The 24,907-nt window shown below is 39.0% G+C and overlaps 1 protein-coding gene across 9 annotated transcripts in view; it reads right to left on the bottom strand.

Moving 5' to 3' along the window:
• Positions 1-24,907, bottom strand: part of AOPEP (aminopeptidase O (putative)) — a 408,083-nt gene that overhangs the window by 139,999 nt on the left and 243,177 nt on the right. For 7 of the 9 annotated variants that reach the window (XR_001369118.3, XM_025177850.2, XM_075931804.1 and 4 more), the window contains 2 exons: positions 24,124-24,186; positions 23,458-23,541 (listed from right to left, as the gene is read on the bottom strand). Coding sequence is in view for 7 of the 9 variants with exons in the window: in XM_025177850.2 (XP_025033635.2) it covers positions 23,458-23,541; positions 24,124-24,186 (147 nt within the window). In the remaining 2 variants the exon portion in view is untranslated. Of the gene's footprint in view, positions 1-17,569; positions 21,767-23,457; positions 23,542-24,123; positions 24,187-24,907 lie in introns of those variants that run through there. The other 2 variants (XM_075931805.1, XR_012904729.1) reach the window with 2 other exon arrangements.

The following is a 24,907-nucleotide window of genomic DNA, read 5'->3' as shown; positions in this document are numbered from 1 at the left end:
CTAGACTTTTAATCCTTTTTGTTGTTCTTCTCTGGACCTCCTCCAATTTCTCCACATCTTTCTTGAAATGTGGTGCCCAAAACGGGACACAATACTTCAATTGAGGTCTAATTAGTGTAAAGTAATATATCTTGGCTTATACAAAGCAGTACATTTCAATGGCTAATAGAGCACTGAACCACTGCAGCAAAACGTGATCACAGATTAAACAAGTTGTCCCTGGCTCAGTGCTCAATACAGATGGCATAATACCTCTGCATTTTACAGACACAGTGCACTTTGAAGTCCTTATATTTAACGCCATAGCAAAACCAACTTATGTTTGCATATTTTAAATTGTTTTGTAGCTTAAGTTCCATGGCTGCATCCCTGGAAAAGATTAACAGGAACACACTTCCTTGCAGAAAGAGTACATTAAATGACCTAATAATTGGACATATACAATAATGATTCTGCAAACTATTGTATATGCTCAATCCCCACTAAATTCACTGGGAGCTGATGGTACTCAGCACCCTTTAGACTGGTTACACAGCTAAGACCTGATCCTACAGTAAGCGCCATGTGGGGAAGACCACTCACTGAAGTCAGTGGGGTTTTGCACAACCACAAAAGGTGAGTGAGCCCATGATGAGTTCACTGCAGGAGTAGGATCTTAGTGTCCATAAATCCAGCTTTTTGGAGACCTTGATTGTGTTCTAAAATGTGGCCCTTGATATTTACTATGTTTGACAAGAGTAAGGTGCATCATTTACTGTTGAAACTCTATTCTTACCCCAACTGCACTGCAACACCCAAAACATGCAATAGCCTCCCCCACATACACTTTATTACCTGAAGACTTCTGAAATAAACAACAAAAGCGGAGTGAGTTTCCAACCTGAACTCTGAATTTCTTAGCTTTGAAGGTCCTGAGTGAGACACTGTTATTTTAAGGTAAAGTTTTGTGATTTAATTTCCTTTTCTTTCATAAAGAAAAAAAATTACATTTATTTTTAAGGAGTTCAAATTAGATCAATTGACCCATCAAACTGTAGGTTACTATTAATCGCTTGTGTAATAGTACTTGGTAATGGCCTATGCTCTAAAAACTTATTAGCAAATCTTATGGATCAACACTATGGTATGCATTAGTCATTTTGTATGTTACTCTGAATGTAAGCACAGAGCACACAAAAGCTTCTGTTTTTTAAGTTACAGAAAAGGGAGAGGAGTGAATTGAAACCAGCAATAAATTTGGTCCCAAACCCCTCAGTACAGCCTTCAGAATCTAGCTTCCCCCCCCCCCCCCCATGCTACTCATTCCTTGTCCGCCAGAGCATTATGCCCTCTAATGATCTTAAATTATAGGAATGGTTTCTTCAGGACAATCACCACCAGCATAAGGTAGAGTAGCCTAATCCAAACAGCCATATTATTTTGGCACTGAATGACTCAGGATCAGCAGGACAGAAGGATGGCAGAAAATAAAAAAAAAAAATCTATGACTTGCCCATAGGTGGGACAAGTGCAGTTTCAATGTATCTGAGGATTTGCCCCTCACAACTTGAGTATGGGGCACGGCTTGTCTCTCAAAAGGACTCATTTTGTGTGGCAGTAGCTACTAGCATTCTTTGAGAAACGAAGGTCAAGCTCAAAGGATGCTCTGTCTATTCTATGACATCAGTGTCATGTGAAGTGTGGGTGTGACTGCCTGTGACGAGTGTGACAAGAAGGCTGGATAGGAAATTCTCTCCCAGAAATCATGGGCAAGTCCTCTGCTGGAACATGCAAGTATGTTAATTACTGTCAAAATCATTCCATGTGGAAATTTAGGATTAAAGGCATGTTCCCACTACTCCAAGCCCAAGATGGGTGTGTATTATTATCCTGGGCTAGTTGCTCTGGAGGAAAAAGTGGACTAGAAGAGGAAAAAAAAGTAAGTTTCACTCACAAAGAAATGAGTCTGCAGAGTTGCCAAAAAACATCACACCAGGACTCAAGCAGGGTATGCCATACCAGACGGCAATAAAGGAACAAAAACTCTATCCATTTCTCTCTCTCTCTGCACATTTTAGCAGCCATCAAATTATAATCTTTTGAAAACATTTTTAAATGGTAACACTCAACAGAATAAAAAAGCAAAGCTTCTCCATTTTAATTGTTTCTAATTAAAACACATTAAAAGAACGGTTATGATTTCAATGTTTAGATCACAAATAGGTTTTTTCTTAAAATACTAGACTTAAAGTATAGTATTTCTATATGGGTCTTTATTTAATAAAATGCAATCTATAGACATTTCCATTCAATAATTAAGAAACCGATCAGCAATTTTAAAAGACAGGAGTGCATCTCTTAAATTTGAAGTCTATGCTAGACTATAGTAAAGGTACTCTTGTTTATTACTTCTCTGTATAGCACCTGGCACAAAGAGGGCACGATGCTTAACTGGGGCTCTTAGGAGCTCCCATAAGACAAATAATCAGTAGTAATAATAATAATGCCAGATTCTTTTAAGAAATTTGTGCTTTTCCTTACACTTTGTAGATTCTCCATAGAGCCTAGAGCCAAGAAACCCCCCCCTCCCCCCGCCCCAAAAAAAACACTCACAACACTGACTTCTCAAACAATAAAGTGTCAGGCTTTTATTTTTCCCTCAATAAACTGACTTCATCCCCAAACCTTCCTCCCCAAATAGTGAAGGGCATGTAGACACAAAGTATTATCTTCCTAAACACACTGGTTGGTTTCGTTTTGGTAGCACAGGTAGCTTCAGGTAATTCATAATTATGTCAATGACTTTCAAAGGTGCAATATATGCAAGTGACCAGGCAAAAAATAAAATATGCAAGGAATCAGGGATGCAAAAGGTTAACCTGTAGGGACTTGAGCAGTTTCCTGCTCTCGGCAGGGGGCTGCTCCAGCCCCGTGGGACTCCGTGCAGGCAAGAGCTGCTCCAGACAGCCTGAACAGCCCCTTCCTGAGGCAGGACCAGCTCAGCCTGCCCCCCGGGCAAGATATATGCGTGGCCCCCCTGGAGTGGGGCCAACAGGAGCTGCCAGCCCACTTCCATGGAAGCCTGCAGCGAAGCGTCATTTCACTACAGCCATGCTCCCTGGAGATAGCAAAGCATCCACCCAGGGAGCAGGCCCAGCAGCACATGTTATCGCTTAGATTTTTAGCAGTCCCATGGTTACCTTTTTAAATTACTTTTTACATCCTCACAAAGAATACCTATTTCAAATGAATATATTCAAATGTATATTCAAAAAGAATACCCATTTCAAGTTTAAAAATGAATCCGGTCATCTGTGGGCTGTGCCCACAAAAGCTCAGGATACTATGTACATGTTTTGTTAGTCTGGTAGTACTTTAAAGACTATTTGTTGTTAAGTTTTTCCTATTTCAAAAATGTAATTAATATACTGATATATTACAGAACTTATGATGCTGACAAGCCAAGTGTGGTTTTAACAGGGGAAAAACAAAAACCTTGTGGCACTTACCAACAGCTAGAAACACTGCAGTTTGTACAGAGGTTTGAAAGATGATTTGAGCCGTTTCTCTGACATCAATGTCATGTTTGGGTTTTAAGATCGAGGCCTCTTCTCAATACAAAGTACTAATTTCATTTAAACAAAACTCAGACCTACTTATAGGCGCTAGATTAACTGTCCATAACATTTTCCTTAATGCTGATATACCACTGCTGTTCTACTGTGTTTTTCTGAGATTTTGTACCAGTATCACCACACTTCCTTCTATGCAACTTCTATGTGCATTTATATGGAAAATGAGTTTATAAAATATTGATCTATGCGACTGCATAAGCATTTTGATATACTTAAAACATACTGAGTAGTGTTTAATAATGCATAATGGAATACTCAGAGACAAGCCAGCAAAACATTAAGGATAAATGTTTATTTACTGAAACTACAATTTTATAACAGCTTCTCTTCATCAAAAGCTGAAGAGATAGATTTATTTTGATCACTGAAAATGAGACTTCAAGTCCTTGATCGCTAATTTTTTTATATGCAACTACGCTGTAGCCTACTTAAATGAGCTGCAAAATCAAGCAGTTCTGAAATAAAATATTCTACATCTCAAATATTGTTTAAATTCTGTTTTATTGGTGCCATTAGCAGTCACCTAGCTCCCTAAAACCAGAGAAAAATGGTACTGAATTCGGGTGGAAATTAAAGAATAAAAAAAGCACATAAAGTAGGTTGATTCCAATGAAATTCCTGTAAGTACAGCAAGCTGAATTTCACAATATGAAAACAAAAATACTGTGATAGACTGACTCAGAGACGCTGGATGTCTCATCGGTACTCATACAACAGGCAAGGGTTGTGAACACAAACTGTTCTCTATGCTAAAGTGTCAGTGCTGTCTGGTCCAAGCTTCAGAGAAGCAGACACATCTGCTTCTCTATATATTCCAAGAAGGAATTCTCTTGATAGTTCTACTTTAAATAGTCAATGAAAAATAATTCTTATGATGCACTGAACACGCAACAGTTCATTTTGGCCCTAAAGCACATCCCTAATTCCCAAAAACTATTTGATTATTTATTTAGGGCACAAGACAAATTCAATAACTTGGAACATATTCTGTGGCACTAATTTAACAGACTTCCAAGTTTAATGTCTGATGAAAGGAAAGATTTTTAGAACTATTGGTAACAATGTACGGTCTCGCCTCAATATAAAATAAAGTCCTTTCAAAAATCTATCAGAAAGTAGTATGTTGCATTATTTCTCCTGACTGCTTCATTTTTTTGCTTTTCTTAAATGTTAACCAACTCCTCCTAGAAACTTCTATGCTGGTATGATCACACTAAAAAGTATTGCTGTTTATAGTCATGAGTCTAACTGATCAGTGATCTCAGAACTGAATGTCAGTTACGTAAACTCAGGCCAGCTGAAACTGCATTGTTACAATCCAACCCTGCAATTTTTACCTTTCCCATTTAAATTATAATAAACTGGGAATTCCCAGTTTATCAAGTCTGCCTTTTGCTGCATGTGATGCTGTAAGTTTGTCAGTCCAGCACACAAGCAAACAATTTAAAAAGATTTTTAAACAGAGCATCACTTGTGTCTTAATTCCCTCAAACTGTGCACTTGTGAATTGGATTTTGACACTATCATGGCCTTCGTTCCCCAAAACACCCAAATCCTGTACCTATAGCATTATGATGCGGTCAAAAATCATTAATGGAAGGCCAAGTGGTGAAATCCTCCTGTCTTCTTGTGACTTAAAGGGTTTTGTGTTACAGATGGGTATTCAGCCAGAGGTTTAAATGCTCTCCTGTTTCTTCCATTTGAGGGGCACAGAGATCTGACACAGACCATCGTTGAGGAGCACTGAAAATAGTGCAAAGAGTATTACAGATATAGGATATATGCAGAAGGCCAACTGACGTGCAAACAGAAGGTGTTGGTACTCTAAAGGATCAAGAGTCTGTCTGACCTTTGTTACAAAGGGTGGGTACTTTACTTCTTAAAACTTACAACTCAATTATCATCTAAATAAACCTCTATCTCCTTGATGCTAGAGGGGAGGGAAGAGAGAATGCAAGCAAGCACATTGCCTCCTACTCTCTCCCTCCCCCCCCCCCCATTTAAACTCTTGGGCTTCCCCTCCCTCCTCTCTAAAATAATGGTTGGCTGCTCTTGCCAGCTTCTAGGTATCTTCATATCTATTCTATTGTTGAACTTGGCTGAAAGAGCCAAAAAGGATTCCAATTAATATCAGCTATTATTGTAACTTTTTTGAAACATGGACTATCTATTAAGAACTGGATGAAGACAAGTGACATACTTTCACACAGTTTCAGAGGAATATTCTGTATCTGCAAAGATAACAAGGAGTCCACCGGCACCTTAAAGACCAACTGATTTATTTGGGCATAAGCTTTCATCGGTAAAAGCCACTTTGTCAGATGCACCTGACAAAGTGATTTTTACCCACAAAAGCTTATGCCCAAATAAATACAGGCAGTCCCCGGGTTACGTACAAGATAGGGACTGTAGGTTTGTTCTTAAGTAGAATTTGTATGTAAGTCGGAACTGGTACATATTGTAGGGGAAACTCTAGCCAAACATTTCTCCAGAGCTCAGTTTTATTCTCCCACACCTCACTTCCCTCAGTCTTTTATTCTCAAGCTGAGGTGTCTGCTGAGAAAAGCCGCTCTGCGTCTCCCTGGTCTGCTGGAGGGGGCGCTTGCTTCGCGTCTCCCTGGTCTGCTGGGGGGAAGCAGCTAGTGCAGGGTTGCCTCTCCCCGTTTGTAAGTAGGGATCTGATGTAAGTCGGATCCATGTAACCCGGGGACTGCCTGTATGTTTGTCTTTAAGGTGCAACAGGAATTCATTGTTATTTCACATAGATGAGCAGCTATTAGATGCAACTGGTTTTGGCTGTTACCAGTCCTGGGTGTTTTCAAACCAAGAGGTGAAAGGCTTTAGTCATACTATTCGTTTTAGCCAATCAGTCCTGTTCTCAGAACTGCTAGCATACTTTGAAAATATCCAGACTGGGAACAGATCACATTCAAAAGAGGGTGGCTCTTTTTCCAATCAAGTCCTCTGCACTACACAACCCACCTTGAGGCATTCCATCGTCTATAGCCAAGCCCTTCGATACAACCGCATCTGCTCTAACCCCACTGACAGAGACCAGAAGCTTCAGGATCTCTACCAAGCATTTATAAATCTCAACTACCCACCCAGAGAAACAAAAAAGCAAATTGAAAGAGCCAGACGAATACCTAGAAACCATCTACTTCAAGACAGACCCAAGAAAACCAACAATAGAACACCACTTGTCATCACCTACAACCCCCAACTTAAACCTGTCCAACACATTATCAATAAACTACAGCCTATATTGGAACAGGATACCATACTCAAAGAGGCTCTGGGAGACAGACCCATAGTCTCCTATAGACAACCACTTAACCTCAAGATGATTCTTACCAACCACCACAGGACATACCACACTAATACCAACCCTGGTACCTTCCCTTGCAACAAACCCCGTTGCCAGCTTTGTCCACATATTCATTCTGCTGATACCATTATTGGACCTAACCAAGTGAGCTATAAGATCAAGAACACATATTCCTGCGCATCCAGAAATATAATCTATGCTATCATGTGCCGAAAGTGTCCGTCTGCTATGTACATTGGACAAACATCTCAGACACTTCGCCAAAGGATTAATGCCCACAAAACAGATATCAGACAAGATCACAAAGAGAAAACAGTTTCTTGCCACTTTAACCAGAAAGGACACTCTCTAAATGACTTAGCCACCTGCATTCTGCTACAAAGACCTTTTACATCTGCACTTGAAAGGGAATCCTCTGAACTGTCATTCATGTTAAAATTCGACACTTACCAACAGGGACTTAACAAGTCTTTGAACTTTCTCACCCATTACCAAGACAGTTTCCCCAATTATCACCTGTAATACCATTAACTCACAAACATCCCACTCTCCCTACCTTTAATATCAGCAATTCACAGACACTTACCTTCCTTCCTCCCCCTTCCCGCCCCCCCGCATCCCCCTTCTGTTCTGCAATGTGATTTGTCCTTTTCATATTTGTTCATTTTTTTAAATTCTATCCTTTGGTATATATGGTTGTGACTACTTTCTTCCACTATTTGATCTGAGGAAGTGGGTCTGGCCCACGAAAGCTCATCATCTAATAAACCATCTTGTTAGTCTTTAAAGTGCTATATTGTCCTGCATTTTGCTTCAACTACCCCAGACTAACACGGCTACATTTCTATCACCATCAGTTTTAGGCCTTGCCCCCATCTTTTTATTTTCCCACACTCACAAAAGGTCCAATTTTAGAGCCACCTATTCTCTACAGATAACTGGACAGACCCTTTGGCATCTGAAGTGACTGACCATTGTTGCTACCAAGGCACGAAAACCTTCTAGATCTGACATTAAAAGACAAGTGTGGGTTAAAGTCAGACAAGACTGAGATCAGAGGGAGGAAAAAGAGGAGACAATAGTTACAACAGCAGTACATGGTTATCCATCCAAATGAGAGACATGTCCACACTTTGATGGTCCTATATTAAAAACAGTCCCTTTATTCCTCCCTTTCTTCTCTCATGTGAGACTGTAGGAGCGCGTGCTTAGGAAAGATATTAATCAGGCAAGGGACATAGCTTAACTGTTTGTTAATTATAGTGTCTTTGGTACTGTAGTATCTGAGCACCTCCCAAACAACACTGGATTTCCTCCTCCCACAAGTGATGGCTGAGAAAAGGCCACACACACAGTATTGAGAATGGGTATCAAGAGTGGAGTACAAAAGGGTAGGAGAAAAGGGGGGAGGGGGTGAATATGGAAGACGACCAGATCAGAAATGCAGGCAGGGAATGTAATAGTGTCTAAAATACAAGGACAAAAAGTCTAAGCTTGTGAGCGCTGCAGTGCAATAAATAGACCTAACCTTTAAGCCTCATTCCTCAAAAATTACACACTACTGCTTACACTCGTGGAGCACAATGAGGAGGCTGAGATTCAGTGCTTAGTGTATACACCAGCTTTCATTCTCCAAAGTTACTAGCTAACACTTGTTGACCCTTCTGGCATCTGCAGCACTAATGTAAATGCTGTGCATTTTTACTACTGTTTTTAACATCTTGTTGTCTAGATGACATAGTGGTCATGTCAACCACCTCTAATATGTAGCATATTTTTTATGATAAATTGAGACAGACACAGAGAAAAGTCGTAAAATAATGGCTCATTTCCAAATTTAATCTAATCTTGTACCCAATGTAAAGCTGAAGTTCTATTTCATCCAAGGTTTTCACTAACAAAGTGATTTAAAGAACCCAGTGTTACTTACCATGCTGGCAGAAAAGACTCCAATAACCATTTTAACGATGTATAAAAAGATCACAACACACACCCCAACCCTATTTTGGCTGGTGTAATACGAGAGTGCTACCCCCAATGCCACAAAAGAAACTAGACCAAGCATTTTAAAATTCAATTTTCTGAATTTTATGTTTTCTTCACACAAAGAACAATCCAGATATATAACATGTGAAGGAAAGAATGAGAATGAATGTTTGTGAAGCACTGCAAATAATTATGAAGAAAATAAGAGGGGTGGTTGGGTGTGGGGTTTTGGGGGTTTTTTTGGTTTTTTTGTTTGTTTGTTTTTAAGGGAAGAGTGAAACAACAAGAACATCTTGGCACAGTCCCTTCAACTCATTCCACAAATAAAACTCTCTGTAGCCTGGCTACGTTTTGGACCTAACAAAGAAAACATACACGAAAATTTTTTGTATCCCAGCTGCTTGTTCTGTCAGTCACATGCTTCATAAAAACTTCAAATAATTCTTGTCTTGTAACCGTGCCTAATTTAATATGAAAGTCAGAATTTCAGCTCAAACCCTTGGGGGCACTCAGCTGGATAACTGTTAAATCTTTGCCAGTACTTTTGGAAAGAGTCAGGACTGCAACAAACCACCCAATCCACTCCCATATCCCTAACTAAGCCAGATGGTAATAAATTCAATAATCTGGAAAAAAGCCATTTGCATTGTACTAGTTTATAGGCTATCAAGAACATCCTTGTAAGGGCATCTTTAGCTTTACATGTTCTCTACCACCACCCCCAATTGCTTAGCATTAACAACAAACATGGCATAATTAAGCTGCCAAATTCTTTTTACCTGTAACTCAAAGCTACTTTACTTTTATGCCCTACTTTGGTGCATTCATCAGGCAAACAATAGGACTAGTTGTAATACTCTCGGACGAAAGCAGAAGTCTTCCCTGTGGAATAGGCAGGCATCTCACACACAAACAAAAACAAAAAACCACACACACGTTCAACGTTCCTTTTTTATGATTTCTTCCCTCTCTCCCCTCCCCTCCACTCCCACCCCCAATCTCCTCTTCCTAAACTAAGGCACTGAATGATCTAGCAAGTGTTAAGTGCTGGTGGCTTAGTTGTTTAGGCCAGTTGTTTTCAAATTATCTTAATTTGTAGATCCCTAAAAAAGCATCTTAAATGGATGCACGGATTCCTTTGGAAATCTTAGATGTAGTCTGGGGACTCTGGACTAATCATGAAAAACCACTGGTTTAGGCACTCTCCATTGTGTCACCTACTTGTATTTCCCCAACAAACTAGTGTATCTGTAAATCAACACTACCGTACCTTCATCTAATCTCTTAGCTTTTCCGTTTACTCCATGAATACTAAACTACTTTATATTTTAACCTGCAAGTGAACCCAGAGTTGACATTGCCATGCCCATAATCAGGTTTTCATAAACATTCCACAGACACACTCAAAGTGCTATGGACAATTAAAGCTCAATACACAAAAAAACTCTCCAAAAGCAACTCTTTTCATAGCCGACTCTGTGAGCTAGTGTTCACTTTTTAAATCACATAATCAAATATGGTGCAATCCCAGGATATTCAGGATTTTTTTTTTTAAATCTTCAGATAAATAGGATTTCAGATGATTTGAGAGGTTGGAAGTTGACACACTGAACTGTTCAATGCCGCTTGGAGATGCGACCAAACATTGGTTAAATTCATGTACTGCAGAAGAATTTGAATGAACCATTAAAGCTATGGCATTCAAGGCTACCATCAAGTAAAGCTTTCCTGTACCCCCTAATCAACTGTCATTTTTTTTGCACTATGCAACAGCAATGAGCAAGGCTCTTGACTAACACAGCTCATAATCCATAAATCTTGGCATGCTTTATGGACACTCATTTAGCGTCACAGGTAGTTAACTATTCCCATTTTAAAAAGGCAGCAACTGAGGCACAAAAAGCAAACTCTGCAAAGAGGAAGGAGCCAAACAGAGAGAGTATGCTGTGCTTTGGATGCATGGGAAAAAGAAAAAAAGAACCTGACTCAGTAAGTTTGCAATCTAAGAACATTACAGAGTACAGGTCTGTGAAGGCTCACTGTGCCACAGTGCAAGATGGATTTGGAGAAAGAAGGCCATAGAGCTACACAGGATCCATCAATGGGTGGGTCACCAGAGGTGACAAGACAAAAGTGGAAAAAAAATCATGAAAGGGGATGGAGGTAATACATGCCCAAGAAAAGCCCCCAAATATTGTGACTGTCCCTATAAAAGACAGGACATCTGGTCACCCTAGGGACACCTCAACTAGAGCAGCTCTACTGCCTCTGTATAAAACGCAGTGAGAGTCCTCCGAGTTCACCTTTACATGGTTCACTGACTCAGGTGGCATGCTGAAATCACATTTTCCCAGGGCTACAAAGGAAATAAGCAATAAAAGCCAAGAGGAGAATTTGGGACTCCCAGTCTTGTACTTCAACCTTGCAAGCCAATCTTTCTCCGCCAGGAAAGTGATGTCATAAAAAACAGAGGAAGATTCTGAATCCTTTCTGCAACATCACATGATAGTTTATAGGGAACAAACAAATCTTCACCTTTCTGTGTCTCATGCTGACTGTAGGACCAGCTACCTTGTTGGCTTTCTACAGGTAAATTCCTGCACCAATACAAAATTGGTATCTACATCTGCAAAAAATGAGCCATGAATGTCCCCATCCATATTCACAGAAGCAGATACCTGCAGATATAAAGTGGATATTCACAGATTTGCAAGGCTCCATCTACAGGGTGGCCAGAAAGCAAGTGCAAAAAACGGGGACAGGGTGTTGGGGGGGATAATAGGTGCCTACACTAAACAGTGCTCCAAATATTGGGACAGTCTTTTGTTGTTGTTGTTTTAAACAAATGAGAAATCTGGTCACCCTATATTTCTGTAATTTTTTTTTATAAAGATTAGGATGTTGGCCTATTACGCAACCCTAAACTGGAAGGCCAGTAGATTGCTTTTTGTCTTGTCCGGCCCTGCCAGCAATTAAGACACAAACTGGCACAGCTCTTGTGGTCACTGGAAGTTTTGAGCACACATTTCTTCATACCATATACCATGTCAAGGTGCAGTCTCCAGAGAAGCCAGTATTTGATTACAAAGCAAGAAAGTGGTGTTTTAACAATAATCGCCCCCACTGAATTACAATGATTCAAAACACATATTGTTTGATTTAGACCCAGGACAAGAACGCTGATTGATACCATATCAATTCAAATGTGGCAGGGCTGAAATAGAGTAATACAATAGCTACGCAAAAGACAAACTGCTCCCAAACTGCTTCCCCCATGCAACTAAAAATATACATATAGTACATGCAAAAAGCAGTCCATGTAAATATTATTTCTTTAGGGCGACCACAGGATTACGGTTACGTGAGGAAATCAAGGTTGACTTTTGAAAAGTCTAAAAATAATTCTAAGTATGCTTCCTGTCTCAATGCTTTGGACAAGAGAAAACAAATGAAAAGATTTACAGCCTACACGCCATCTAGGTCAGTGGTATTACACAACCTCCTTTAAAAAAAAAAAAAAAGCATACTTCAAACAAATTCCTATACAGGATGCTCACAGGCTATAACTGATTGAAAACAAGTGCAAGATATGAAAGACACCTCGGAAGGAAAAAAAATGGCTTGTTTCAGCCCTCCGTGGCCCTAAAAAACTATACATAAACTAAGTGTCTAATAGGTCTGACCAACTCCTTGTGATTAATTTAAAACTTTCTGATGATTTTAAAAGGAATAATATGTGCCTTTAACTTACTGTAAGGCTGCAAGATCAATTGAGGAGGAGGAAGTTACATAAATCACAAGACAGTCACATTACCAAAATCCCAACATGTATATCTTTATTTTAAAACATAAGCAATTACTTTTGTAAAATTATATACTTCTCCCAGTACAGGATTATTTTAAAATAATCTGTCCGTCTCTTCCTTTACTTCCTCTTACTTGGTAAGGCAGGACTCTTCCTCAATATCTCCCTTCTTTTCCCAGCTTCAATCCATGAACATGCTCTTAGATATCTTTAGTTCTCTTGTCACTCATTCCCAACCCCAAATTCCATTAAACCTGTTTTAATATTAGAGCTATTTACATTCCAAAAAGTATTAAAGTATTATTTAGTTCAATTTTTATTACAAGCAATAAAGTACCCATCCAGTCCTTTAGATATTTGGATAAAAAAATATAATCCCTAAAAATATGTACAGAGACAACCGTTCATCTTAGATTCTTAATACCAAAATTACCAAATATAAAGTATATATCCTTTATTATATTATCACTGTAGCATAAGTACGACTACTTTCCTCCCTGCAAGTCAGATTTGTTGACTATTAATGCTATACCGTGTACATTTTATTTTATAGTACATTCTACTGGAAGGAAAGAAAGGTCAGGACTGGCAGGCATCTGGCTTCTATTTCTAGCTTTGCAATAGACTCACTGTGACTTTGGGCAAGTCATTTAATTGCTCTGTTGCTCAGTTTCTCAAGCTGTAAATCTGAATTGATAATCATTAGCTACCTCACAGATGTTTTCTGTGGTTTATTTCATTAAATGTGGGGCACAAACTAAGAGAGAAAGGATAATCTGGGGTTAGGTTACTTGAGATTCTATTCCTTGCTCTATAACAGGCTTCCTATGTGATCTTAGTTAAGTCATGTCTACACTGTGCAAGCCTAGGCTCAAACATAACTCCTCTTCTGTCTATGCAGGAATTGGAACCACGGAAAGAAAGAAAATTAATGATATTGTTGGACACTTGACGGACTTCTAGAACATGAGTCCAGTGTGGGTGCACCTAAAATGTTCTACAGCAGGAGTAAGGAACTTATGGCTTGAGGGCTAGAAAAGACCTGAGGCTCAGCCCCCTCTGCCATGCCCAACGGGACATGCACCAAATTAAAGTATGAGTGAGGGGTAAATTTTTGGGGGGGGGGGGGGGGGTGAGAGGCGTGAGTAGGTGGGCTTCCTACTTTGGGAGCAAGTGAGTAGTAAGGGGTTTTTCTGAGCTTGTGTAAAGTGGGCAGGGGAGTGAGGAGCTTGGGGCCATTTAAAGGCACACTGCCCCTTTGTTTTTGTTTTTTGGTTTGCTTAACAACTTTGGTTCCCACCCCCAACAGAATTTTCTCCTGTTTTTTTTGGGGGGGTTGGTATTTTATGGAAATGCAAGATATTATTGAATTAAAAGATACAAGTCATACTATGATTAATTGTATTTTTTTATATAAACATATATATATATATAAACTAGAAGCAGCATATTTAATATGGAATTGGATTTTGTTACAACTCCATGGTTCTCCCACACAACTGATCAAATGGGTGAGAAATAATCCACTTCTAAAAAGCAAACTTTAAGTGTTCAAATTCCCTGAGCAACTTTAGAAAAGATACTGTTAAGAACATTCTGTACTACAAGAATACTTGTGTTGGGCAATTACTGCCAAACACATTGTGTGTATTTTTTCCACATTTAAAGACAAATTCACTTCAGCAACTCACCACTCTTTGTGAATATTCAAGTTTTATATGCATGAATTCTTGAGGAAAATTCAGGAACTTAACATTATAGTATTTGTACCAGAATTAATATATTTTATGTGGAACTCTGCACTTAGCCCAATTTTCCTAGGAATTATGTCCCGTGCAAAATTTATCTGGTCCAGGACAGAAGAAAATTCAAACATTCTACAATTCTCATTGGTCGTCTCTCAGAAACAGTCAAAGCCCAGGTGGCTTCCTGCTGTCTTTCTTTCTATTACAAGGCAGATATACTCATCTGTGGCATAGTGGGGGGTGCGGTCTGCTCTGTAAGCTGGGGTCCCCCTGCGCTGTGATGGGAGATTCTCACTGACTCTCCCAAACGTGTATTAACACAGACACCTAGGCTCAGCCTCCCAGGGAGAGAAATGGAGACCAGCACCTGGCTGGGGGGCAGGGCTGGGGGGCAGGGGTAGTTGCTGTCAGGGAAGCATGGAGAGAAGAGGCTAAGCTGGGAGCCTAGAGGTGATGGACCCCTAACCTTAGGGTCTGAGGCATCCTGGCCCTGTAGCCACATCACGTATGTGCTGTATCCTGAAGGAACACTAAACCCCTCTCTAGTCTATGACTGGAGAAGTCTGTTCTTGCTGCTACAATGGTGTCAGGAATGGGGGAACCCTGACTGCGCCGTCACATCATCCAATCAGGAAACAGAAACAATGGCATGTGATCAAGTGCAACCAACAAATAAACAAAGTGTGAGTTTTCAAGAGCCAAGTGTCAAATACTGTTTCTAAATCAATCCATGAAGTTTAACAAAACGGGGGGGAGGGGGGGGAATACAGAGTGTCCCTCCTATATGTCAAAGATATGTTTAAAAAAAAAAACCATGGATATATAGTGAAAGGATATAAAGCAGGGAATTATTCACACACACCCTCCCCCCACAGCTGCACGATGGAAGAACAGGGAATGAGGGAACTTAGAACAATTCCCACAAGTGTCAACGACGCTAGTGCAGAACCAATGTATACCAGGGCAAGTTGGGGGGGGGGGGGGGAGGGGGGAGAGAAACACCCTGTAACTAACATGTTCAAGGAATGTGTGATTTTACAGACATCATCCCATGAGCTAAAGAGGCTAAAATGTGTTACTAATTTATGCTGCAAACCATTTGCGGTAGAACTTCAGAGTTAAGACCACCACAAGAATGGAGGTTGTTCATAACTCTGAACAAACCGTTTGATTGTTCTGTCAAGTTTACAAGTGAATAGTGACTTGATTTAATATAACTAACGTTGAGTTGTAAACTTTTGAAAAAAAATAACCATAATGTTTTGTTCAGAGCTGTAAATAGCCTCCACTCCCAAGGTGCTAGCAACTGAGGTTCTTCTGTACCAAGCAGTACTGAAAATTGTGTATGAGAAGCTCGCTGAGTGGCCATGGGAAATTCGTAGTTAATTCCACCTCTTTGGTTTCATGCTCCCTAAATCCTCAGGAATTGTGAAGAGAGCACCTGCTCAGGCTTCAAGAGGCAGAAGTGCTATGACAGCAAAAACATAGAAGTCCCAGCAGATCCAGAGCGGAAATAGGCAAATCCTGCAACTATGAAGAGACACACATCAACAAGGAAAAAAAAAGAGATGTCCACCTCATACTGCCCCATGGTTTTCTCTCGGCTATGGGATAAAAAAGCATCTTCAACGAACACATTTCCAGGTAATTAGGGGAAGTCAAATCCTATCTTTCATCAGAAAAATGGTGTACTATAAGGAGGACCTTGAGAATGGATAATTAAGGTCCTAGTTCAGCAAAAAACACTTAATTTTAAGTAGGTTAATAGCTCCACTAGCTTCCTCAGAAATCTAAGCAGAACAGAGAAATCTCTTCAATTCTAACAGAAAGAGTTCATTTTCCAAGATATGATAGCTAACAGCATCTCAAACATGGAAATGTTTAAAATCTGTAGCTTGGCTTAATTTCCTTTTGCAATATGAATGAGAAAGCATGAGCAACAAGTTCGCTAGCTTCCTGAGCTCACTGCAAGGCCCATCTCTTTTCTTAGACAAATGTCTGGGGGAGAATGGGAGAAACTAATTATAATTAACATTATTTTTAGGTCCACAACTGAAAGGCACAGCATTTATGAGTTTGTATATTTACAATATTTTGCACCTGTGCCGTGACATATGTAAGACAGCCAAACAAAAATTATAAATTAAAAGATTGAATTTTCAATGTGTTGTACACTTGTTTAGTTGTGCTCCAGTGATTTATGGGAATATTGTTATACCCAGAGGAACACAGTGAGCACAGATAAAAACTAATTCTTGTATCTTTAATTAAGAAACACGGACAAACCACCAGCAACAGTAATATTATAAGAGTATAGAGAACCAAAACAGTAATATTTTAGGCCATGCTCTTGTAAAGAGTTGTGTGAGGACATCAAGACTCTCTGGGGAGATCTTAATGCAGTGACAGGACTTTGTTTAACAATAAAGGGTAAAAGAATTTTCTCCCACATAAGTGCTCTGGTGATATCACACAATTTAGTTAAGAGAACGTGTTGATATTAAGAGAAAACCCCTAATCCCCCAGCTTTCCACCCACAATTTTCAGACCCGATGGTTCAACTTGAAAATGTAGGAATCTCCACAACAAAAGTTGTGAGCAGCTCATATCCAGTCCCTACATGTATAATTATGACTGCAACTAGTAATCTGATCAATCCTACAATCTGCTGAAAAAAAAGTAAGATTTGTGGAGGCAAGAATATGCACAAATTACAGAAGTGCAATTTGGGTATCCACATTTGAGAATTTGACCTGGTGTGTTTCATACACAGCACACACTAAAAGAACACCATTTTATTCACTTATTTTTCTTCTTCACCTCTAGCAGTTTTTACAGTTTGTATTTGGCCATGATATTGTGCCATGTTGTTTGGAATAAACATCTATTAAAAAATAAAAGCAATTATAAAAGTGTTAAGCCTATTTCTCATAATACATATTAAATACAATACTGAAATAAGCATATTTTTGAACCAGCTGACCATTAACACTCTTTTAGAGTCATTACAGTCAATCACATCAGTAACTACTCAGGGACATTTAAATCATGTGGATTATTCAACTGCCATGCAGCAGTCTGGATTCTACAATTTCTTATTAATTTTTTTTTTTTTTTTTTTTTTTTTTAGGGGGAAGGAGAGGGAAGTTATGGAGAGAGAAAATACTGCTCACCACTTTCCCCAAAGTGTAATGTGTATGTCATTTTAGTTCCTATAATGCATCAGGCTCGCTAAATTTCTACTCAGAATTAATCATATTAATACTAGAAAGAAAGGCGACACTCGAAGAAAAAAAAAAAAAAAAAGCATTGATTGTTCTCAGTGCTTTTCCTCTTCCACATTTTGGAAAGAACAAATGTTTTTTTCCATGTTTTATAAAAACAAAGGTTAGGCTAGTTTGCCAAGTATAAGCCACCTAAAAACAAAGATTTGTAAACGGAAATAATGACAAATCTTAAGCTATACTGGCATAAGTATGTGCTACTAAAATAATCCATACTATTAGTATCATATGATAATGTGCACAAAAGTTAGCTCATTAAAATGCCTCCAATTAGAATGTTTGCCAAATAAAGCATTCTGCCACAAAAGTGCAACCAGTTTCTTCTTTAAATGAAATAACTGCTAAACCTGCCTCTTTAGTGTAAAACTCAAGGCTTGTGTATTTTTTTAAGTGACCTTAAAATCTTTCGCTACACGGGAGGGATGGCTATTAGCAATAAACTGCTATGAATTACCAGTGATGTAATTATCTGTAAACCAGGGGTGGGGAACCTCTGGTCCAGGGGCCAGACATGGCCCTTGGCTTGCCTGGATCCAGTTCCTGAGTCTCGGGGCTCCCCCTCACTATTGGGACTCCCCACTGGCTCTGGGCTCCATGCAGCGTTCCAACTTTTAAAGCCAGTTCCCCCCAAATATCCCCTCCTTTCTCACCTTTTGCTACCTCTGGGATGGAGGCAGCAAGGAGGGGGAAGCAACTAGTGTGTTGACTATCCAATAAGCTTTTGCTTATCGGATATTTGACTAGTCGATTAGTTACTTACAGCTCCAGTGCAACTCAGGTCAAACTGGGTTCCCTCAGTAGTTCAATAAGTTAAAATGTACACATACACAAAACAGTATCTTTGCCTACTTTGAAGCTGTTAAAGTCACTGTAAAGAATCAGAAGGCTATTATAACTCCAAAAAGCATTTTTTATAAACTAAATTTTGCACACAACATGGGTATTTATTAGCAGGATGGAAAGTGAAATGCCAAAATATTTAACTATAATAAACAGCAATTACTATAATGTAAAAGCAACTTCAGGGCTGTAACAATTAATGAGTATAGGTCAGTACTGGAAAAGTCTCACAACTGAGTTGTCTTTCTCGGTTTGCCTAGGAAATTAAGTATTGTATGTAATCAAGGAAAGCCTGCTAGACTTCACAGATCCTGAGGATGTGTGTGACAATTAGGGATGGTTGCATTTTTTTTCTTTTATGAATTAAAATACTGTGTAAAGTCTTGATAAGTTTTTTATGGGTGATGCTCTTAACTTGGGACAGCATTTCGGCCTTAATCCTGATCTTCAGTTTCATGCATTTGAGTGAGATCCTTAACACTAAGCACTTTGTGAATATAGATATAGAAACACTCAGGTGTGTGCGTGCGCATGCATATATATGTTGAGAGACACGTATACATACATACCATGGGTAGAGTGCTTTAGTTACATTGTGCTTCAGTGAACATATTTTTCTCTGATTTGTAAGGCCTCCGAACTCCTTTGCACTTAAAAACTTAAATCACAACTCAGATTAAAAACAGTTATGGGATTCATTTCTTCTTTCATCCATTAAGAAATACAAAATTGAGTAAGGAATGAGAAAACTACAACGATCACCATGATGAGCACATAGTTGCTTCAGTTTCTAATAAAAGCAAAAACAGAGTATTTCAACACAAGTTGTTTTCCTCAAATCCATTAAAATTTTAAATGCTGCTAATTACTCTTTTCTGGGGAAAAAAAAATCAAAGATAGTAATATTTAATAATCAGCAGGAATTACTTTACACCAATAAAAAAAAGGATTTAATAAGCAACCAGCTGAAGAGATTTTGAAAAGTTGAATTATCCCTCACTCTCAACAGAACAAAGCACTCAACTGAGACAATAGGGATATTTAAACCTTCTTTATATATTGTAATTATATATATTTCAGTGCCCTTCAAAAAATCATTATTTACTTTGTATTAGTGCACTAATTCTGCAGCTTATAGGCAGTTTCACAGCTTTCCAAAAGTAATTTACATATCAGCATTTCATTTTCAATATTGAACTCCAGCCAGCGGGGTACCAGGGATGCTGAAATTTGGGTAACATATAACATGTAGACTTTCACTGGCCTACTAATAAAGAGTGTTTTTCCTTTGAACGCCCTTGCAAATGGAGATCACATGCATACCATGACTCTACTAGTCTGACTACAATGTTGTTTTCTTCTACGCAGTACTTAAAATTGGCAAGAGTAACAGACTTCTCTAAATAGAGAAAGCCCAAAATAATATTTACCACTTCTATCAGACTTTTCACATTCAAAGCACCTTACAAATAACTGAGTCCTGTCTCAGACTCTTATTTCATCCCACCACTTTCCCACAAAAATATTTCTCGGTTGTACACATACCTACTACTAATCTGCTCGATGTGCTCGACAGCCTATTGACTAGAATAAGAGACAAAACAGTAACAACTAGTGAGGAGAGGGGAAGGGCGTCAGAACAGATACGAGAAGAGATGGAGAAAAGGAAATAAGGACATCGTCACAGGACCAAAGGGGGAAGTGGCAATGGACTAGCATAGATAGAAGGCGGGGGGAGGGGGGGGGCAAAAGAATGAAAGACAAAGGCAGAAAAGAGGACTAGAAGTAAATGCAAAAAAAATATAAAACATGGAAAAGGACATGGAAAGGAGGAAGAAGTGGTGAAAATATGTACAAACTGTAAAACACAATACAAAAAAACCTGAGTAAAGAGGAGGGCTAGAACAAGAAGGAAATTAAACAGAACATTAAGATTGTACAAGCGGCCAAGGCAAAGAATGTTCAATTAGTACTCTAAGAGCTGGCTCTTCTCTAGATAAACTCATTATGTTGCCTTGATCCATTGTGAGCTTCTTCGCTATGGAGCGTATTAACACAATTCAATCTAGACAGACCATTGTCCCTTGCCCACTGTTTTGCAGTCCACTTAAAATTTCAGTTTGCAGTGCACTATTAGTTAGTGCAGACCATATCAAGCATTTATTTTCAAGCATTCATGTAAAAATACTTTTACCTAGTGCCTCTTTAAGCTGTGTAGAATGCAGTTAGAACACCTAATTACTGCAACTCACCACTATTTTTCAGCAACTCCATAACTTCTCTTTTCCCCTTATTCCACAAGGATCACATGCATGAACAGCTGCTTTGATTGTGTGTGTCATATAGGGGCTGATAATGATAAAGTTAAATCATACAGGAGAAGAAATGTAATTATCCCAGCATAACTGTACAGAAACGAAAGTGACAGGAAAAGCATAGAACTAAAAGTTCAGAAGTTACAGTAAAAAACTTAGCTGCATGCTCTGACATATGCAAGATTCGAGATGTAGTTTATTTGAGTTCTGGTGAAAAACACTGAGTCACTGTTTTTAGCCACACTTGAAACACATAACCAGACAGTACTTACAGCTGTTTTATTTATTCCCAGCCTATATCTTCCATTCCAGGCTCATTACACCTCTCTTTCTTCAAGGCCCCTTCCCTCTACACTGGCTTTTAGTCATGGTGGGAAACAGTGCATAAATTCATTAGACACTATTTATAACAGTTTTGACTGCCAGTGTGAACACAGCCCAAAGTCTAGAACACTCTTAATACAAATTGGCCAAATTCTGTTGGTAACAATTTTAAATGGAACAAAGTTTAAACTCAGTTCCTTAAACATATCTGAGACCAGCATCTCAGAAGAATCCCTCTTAGTCTTCTTTAAGTTATCACTGCCTCACTGTTTCAACATTGCAGCCACCACTCTGACTGAAAAGTAGATGGAACTCCTCTCTCCAGTCCTTGATGACTCCATTCCTTCATCAAACATACAGTCACTAAAAAGCACTTTTCTTTCTTTCTCTGGGGCTGAGTATGCTGACTCTACAGCATTCAATCTCTGCTGGCCATGGGAGGGATGGGCCAGGAATCATTAATATTAATGCACATATCCAATTACTTTTGTTTCAAATGTCAGTTCTTTTTCCACTTACAAAGGACTATTCAAACAAAACAAAACAAAACAAAAAAAAGAGAAATTCTTTAGGGATTTTTAGATTTAAATTTTTATACAGTACTTCTTGCATTCCTAATGGCTCGTTTACACACAAAAAGCTATACTGATTTAACTATACAAACACTGTTAAAGCAGAAAATCTCCATGGTGTTAATGGAATTATCCAAATATAAATGTATTTATACTGATAAGTTTATTTCTGTACCATTTCATTTATACGGATATCTTTGTCCAGCTAGAGTTTGGATCAGTTTTACTTTTTTGGTTAAAAACACCACAAGCATACCATCCTCCCTAATCAAAATACTTGTAGCAATGTCTAATGGTACCTGGAAAACATGGTTTTGCTCAAGTTAGTACCTCTTCATCATTTTATAACTTTTACTCGAATAGAAGAAGTCACTAGAGTCACGTAAACCTCCATCATGGAATCACACAAAACAACTCTAAATATTCACACTGTCACACACACTTTTCAAATCCTTCTCATGTAAACATACAGTACAATAAGAAATGAAATTTGTTAAAACTTACTGATATTTCGCTTTAGCTTTTAAATTATAGGTTCACAAACTAATCCGTACAAATACATGCATTATTCCTCCACTATACGGTGAATCTTCAGTTACAAAATACAATATTCATTTTTCTCCAGTTCATTTCAAAATGATCAAACTGCATCCTTTAGTTCACCATGAAACTTGTATATGACCCACGCACAATAATGTACTTTGCAGATATTTGTCAAATACTGCAATGCCCATACTAAGGCAACACATCTCAGCAGTTGGCAGTCATTCTATCAGTAAGAATTTGGCTACAGAATCAGCAATGATTCATCATACATTCTAGAAGCATTGTAGAGGAAGCAAAACAACATAGCTTTAAAGAATTAAAATATCATGAACAAAGATTGATATTAAAACAAAACAGTAAATTCAAAATGAAAAAAATCCTGGTTCTGATTTTTGTGCTCTAGATCAAATGTCAATGATTTTTTAAATGCAGCACAGAAGAGCTATTAAACAGAAAAAGAGTCAGATTTTACTTACCTTATTCTACTATACACTTAATATTTACAATTATGGTAGCCTTACAGCACATTTAACCAAAAATGACAAGATTAAGAATCTTTGGTATTAATTTAGACTAAGTTACAAAAACCGCTTTTGTAAAGAGTTTTAAGGACTAAACACTAAAAGCTGTACAACTGTGTTTTCAGGAAGACTTTTTTTAAATGTGTAGTTTGAAACAATGGTCTAGGAATGCAATCATAACATTTATTGCTATACATCTTGTATTTGTCTAATTTGCCCACTGACACTCACTGCATTTTCTATTAACTTGTTCTCAAAAGAAGCATTCCTTTTTATTGGCAAATAATGTCACAGTAACTGTAACAAGTACACTGGAAGTACTACTATTACATTTTTAAGAAAGTGTTCTTATCTTTCAGTCTCAAAATGCCTTTCAGGCTCTTTATTAAATATGAATGTCGTTTTTATACATAGCAAATGCAGAGATGTTAAAACTTTACCAATACATGGTGTTTTTTTCTATGTAGTCAGCATAGAAGAACATGGTACTTTAACTATTTTCAAACATGTCCCTTGAAAAGGTTTGGGATGCGCTTCCTTTTATTTCATAACATAAATGCACATCAGGAACTCATACCTTTTGGAAAGCCACTTCATCTTGCCTTTGTTTCCTTTTGCTCCTTTTTCTTGCTCTCTGGTTTACTTGAATCCATTTTGTGACCTGCAGTTCAAAAGCATAGTACTTTAAAGAGGAAGATGCGACCTTAGTGCAGCTACCTAGCATGAGTAAGAAACTATAAACAGATACAAGAGATTTTTCCATTGCTTAATTGGAAAGAAAAGATATGCTTTTCCAGTCTAGAATGACATGCTCTTAAGTAACCCAGTTAGACACTCGTGCATAATCAATGTGAAGTTTTTTTCCTTCATCTTATGCTACATATTTTCTCCTTTGCTCTCTATTAGACAAGTTTTGTTCTGCTTAATTTTTTTAGTGTAAAGAAAGCAGGGTTGATGCCAAATGGAAAGTTACCATTGTGTGTGCAAAAAAAATTATAGTAGAAGCCTCTGCTCTCTATTTCTTAGAACTTGGATTCAAGTGACAGATTTATTTTCAGCCACCCACTCACATACATAAACAGTTATATACTCCTTTTACAAACACAAAAGAATATTAAGAAGTAACACAGGAGGGAGATCAGTTGGAAACCTGACAGGAGGCACCTTTGCAAGGACAGAAGTGAGAAGAGAAAAAGAGAGTAAACAAGGACTAATGGAGCAACAGCAAAATGAAAGTTCTCACCTCATGATTCACTTGCTGGACTAATCGACAATGGTCCCAAGTTCGACTCTCTTCCAGCAAAGGCTAAAAGGGAAATAGAGAGCATGTTTATTCAGGTTTCCCAGATTGCCCCTTGCAAACTGGCTTCACTTTTTACTGCCCTCCACCCCCGGCTCCAAATGCAGCCTCCCGTCTCTGTGCAAAACTTTGATTTCTCCGAGCACTGCAAAGCGCTGGGTGAGAGGAAACACCCCCTTACAAAAAACGTTTTCCCAATTTCGGGGGGGGGGGGCGGTAAGAGTAGGTGTTTACCTTGATTTGGGATCTGCATCGAGATCCCACATCCCTTCAGCAGCGCGCCCCCACCCCCAAAGCTCGGCTTGCTGCTTCCCACGGCACACGCGGCCGGCATTTGCTATTCCGCGCTGGCTGCTGCTGGCTTGGTGAGCAGCACCGGCCAGCCGGTTCGGTGTGGTGCGCGGGTGTTTTGTAGCGTTCCCCTCTGCGGCGCATCCTCAGGCTGAGGGCAGTTAGCGCTGCCGCGCCTTTCAGAAGAGCCGCACTAGAGAGCGCCTTAGGAAATGAAACACCTAGGGCGGGGGGGGGGCACTGCCCCTGCCCTCCTCCCCTTGCGCTCCAGCTCCGAGAGCTGAAACTGAGAGGAGGAGCCTGCCTTAAAGGTATAGCGACTGGCGTGCGCCGTTAATTAGCCCATCACGTACAGGTGTCGGGAGAGATGATCTCACAATCTGTGGGGATGGCCCTGGCTGCAATTCACCTCCTTTGCGGAAAAAAACAGAGAACA

This window comes from Pelodiscus sinensis, chromosome 6 (assembly GCF_049634645.1).
Source record: "Pelodiscus sinensis isolate JC-2024 chromosome 6, ASM4963464v1, whole genome shotgun sequence".
Taxonomy (NCBI): domain Eukaryota; kingdom Metazoa; phylum Chordata; order Testudines; family Trionychidae; genus Pelodiscus; species Pelodiscus sinensis.
This window is presented reverse-complemented; position numbering and strand designations above follow the sequence as displayed.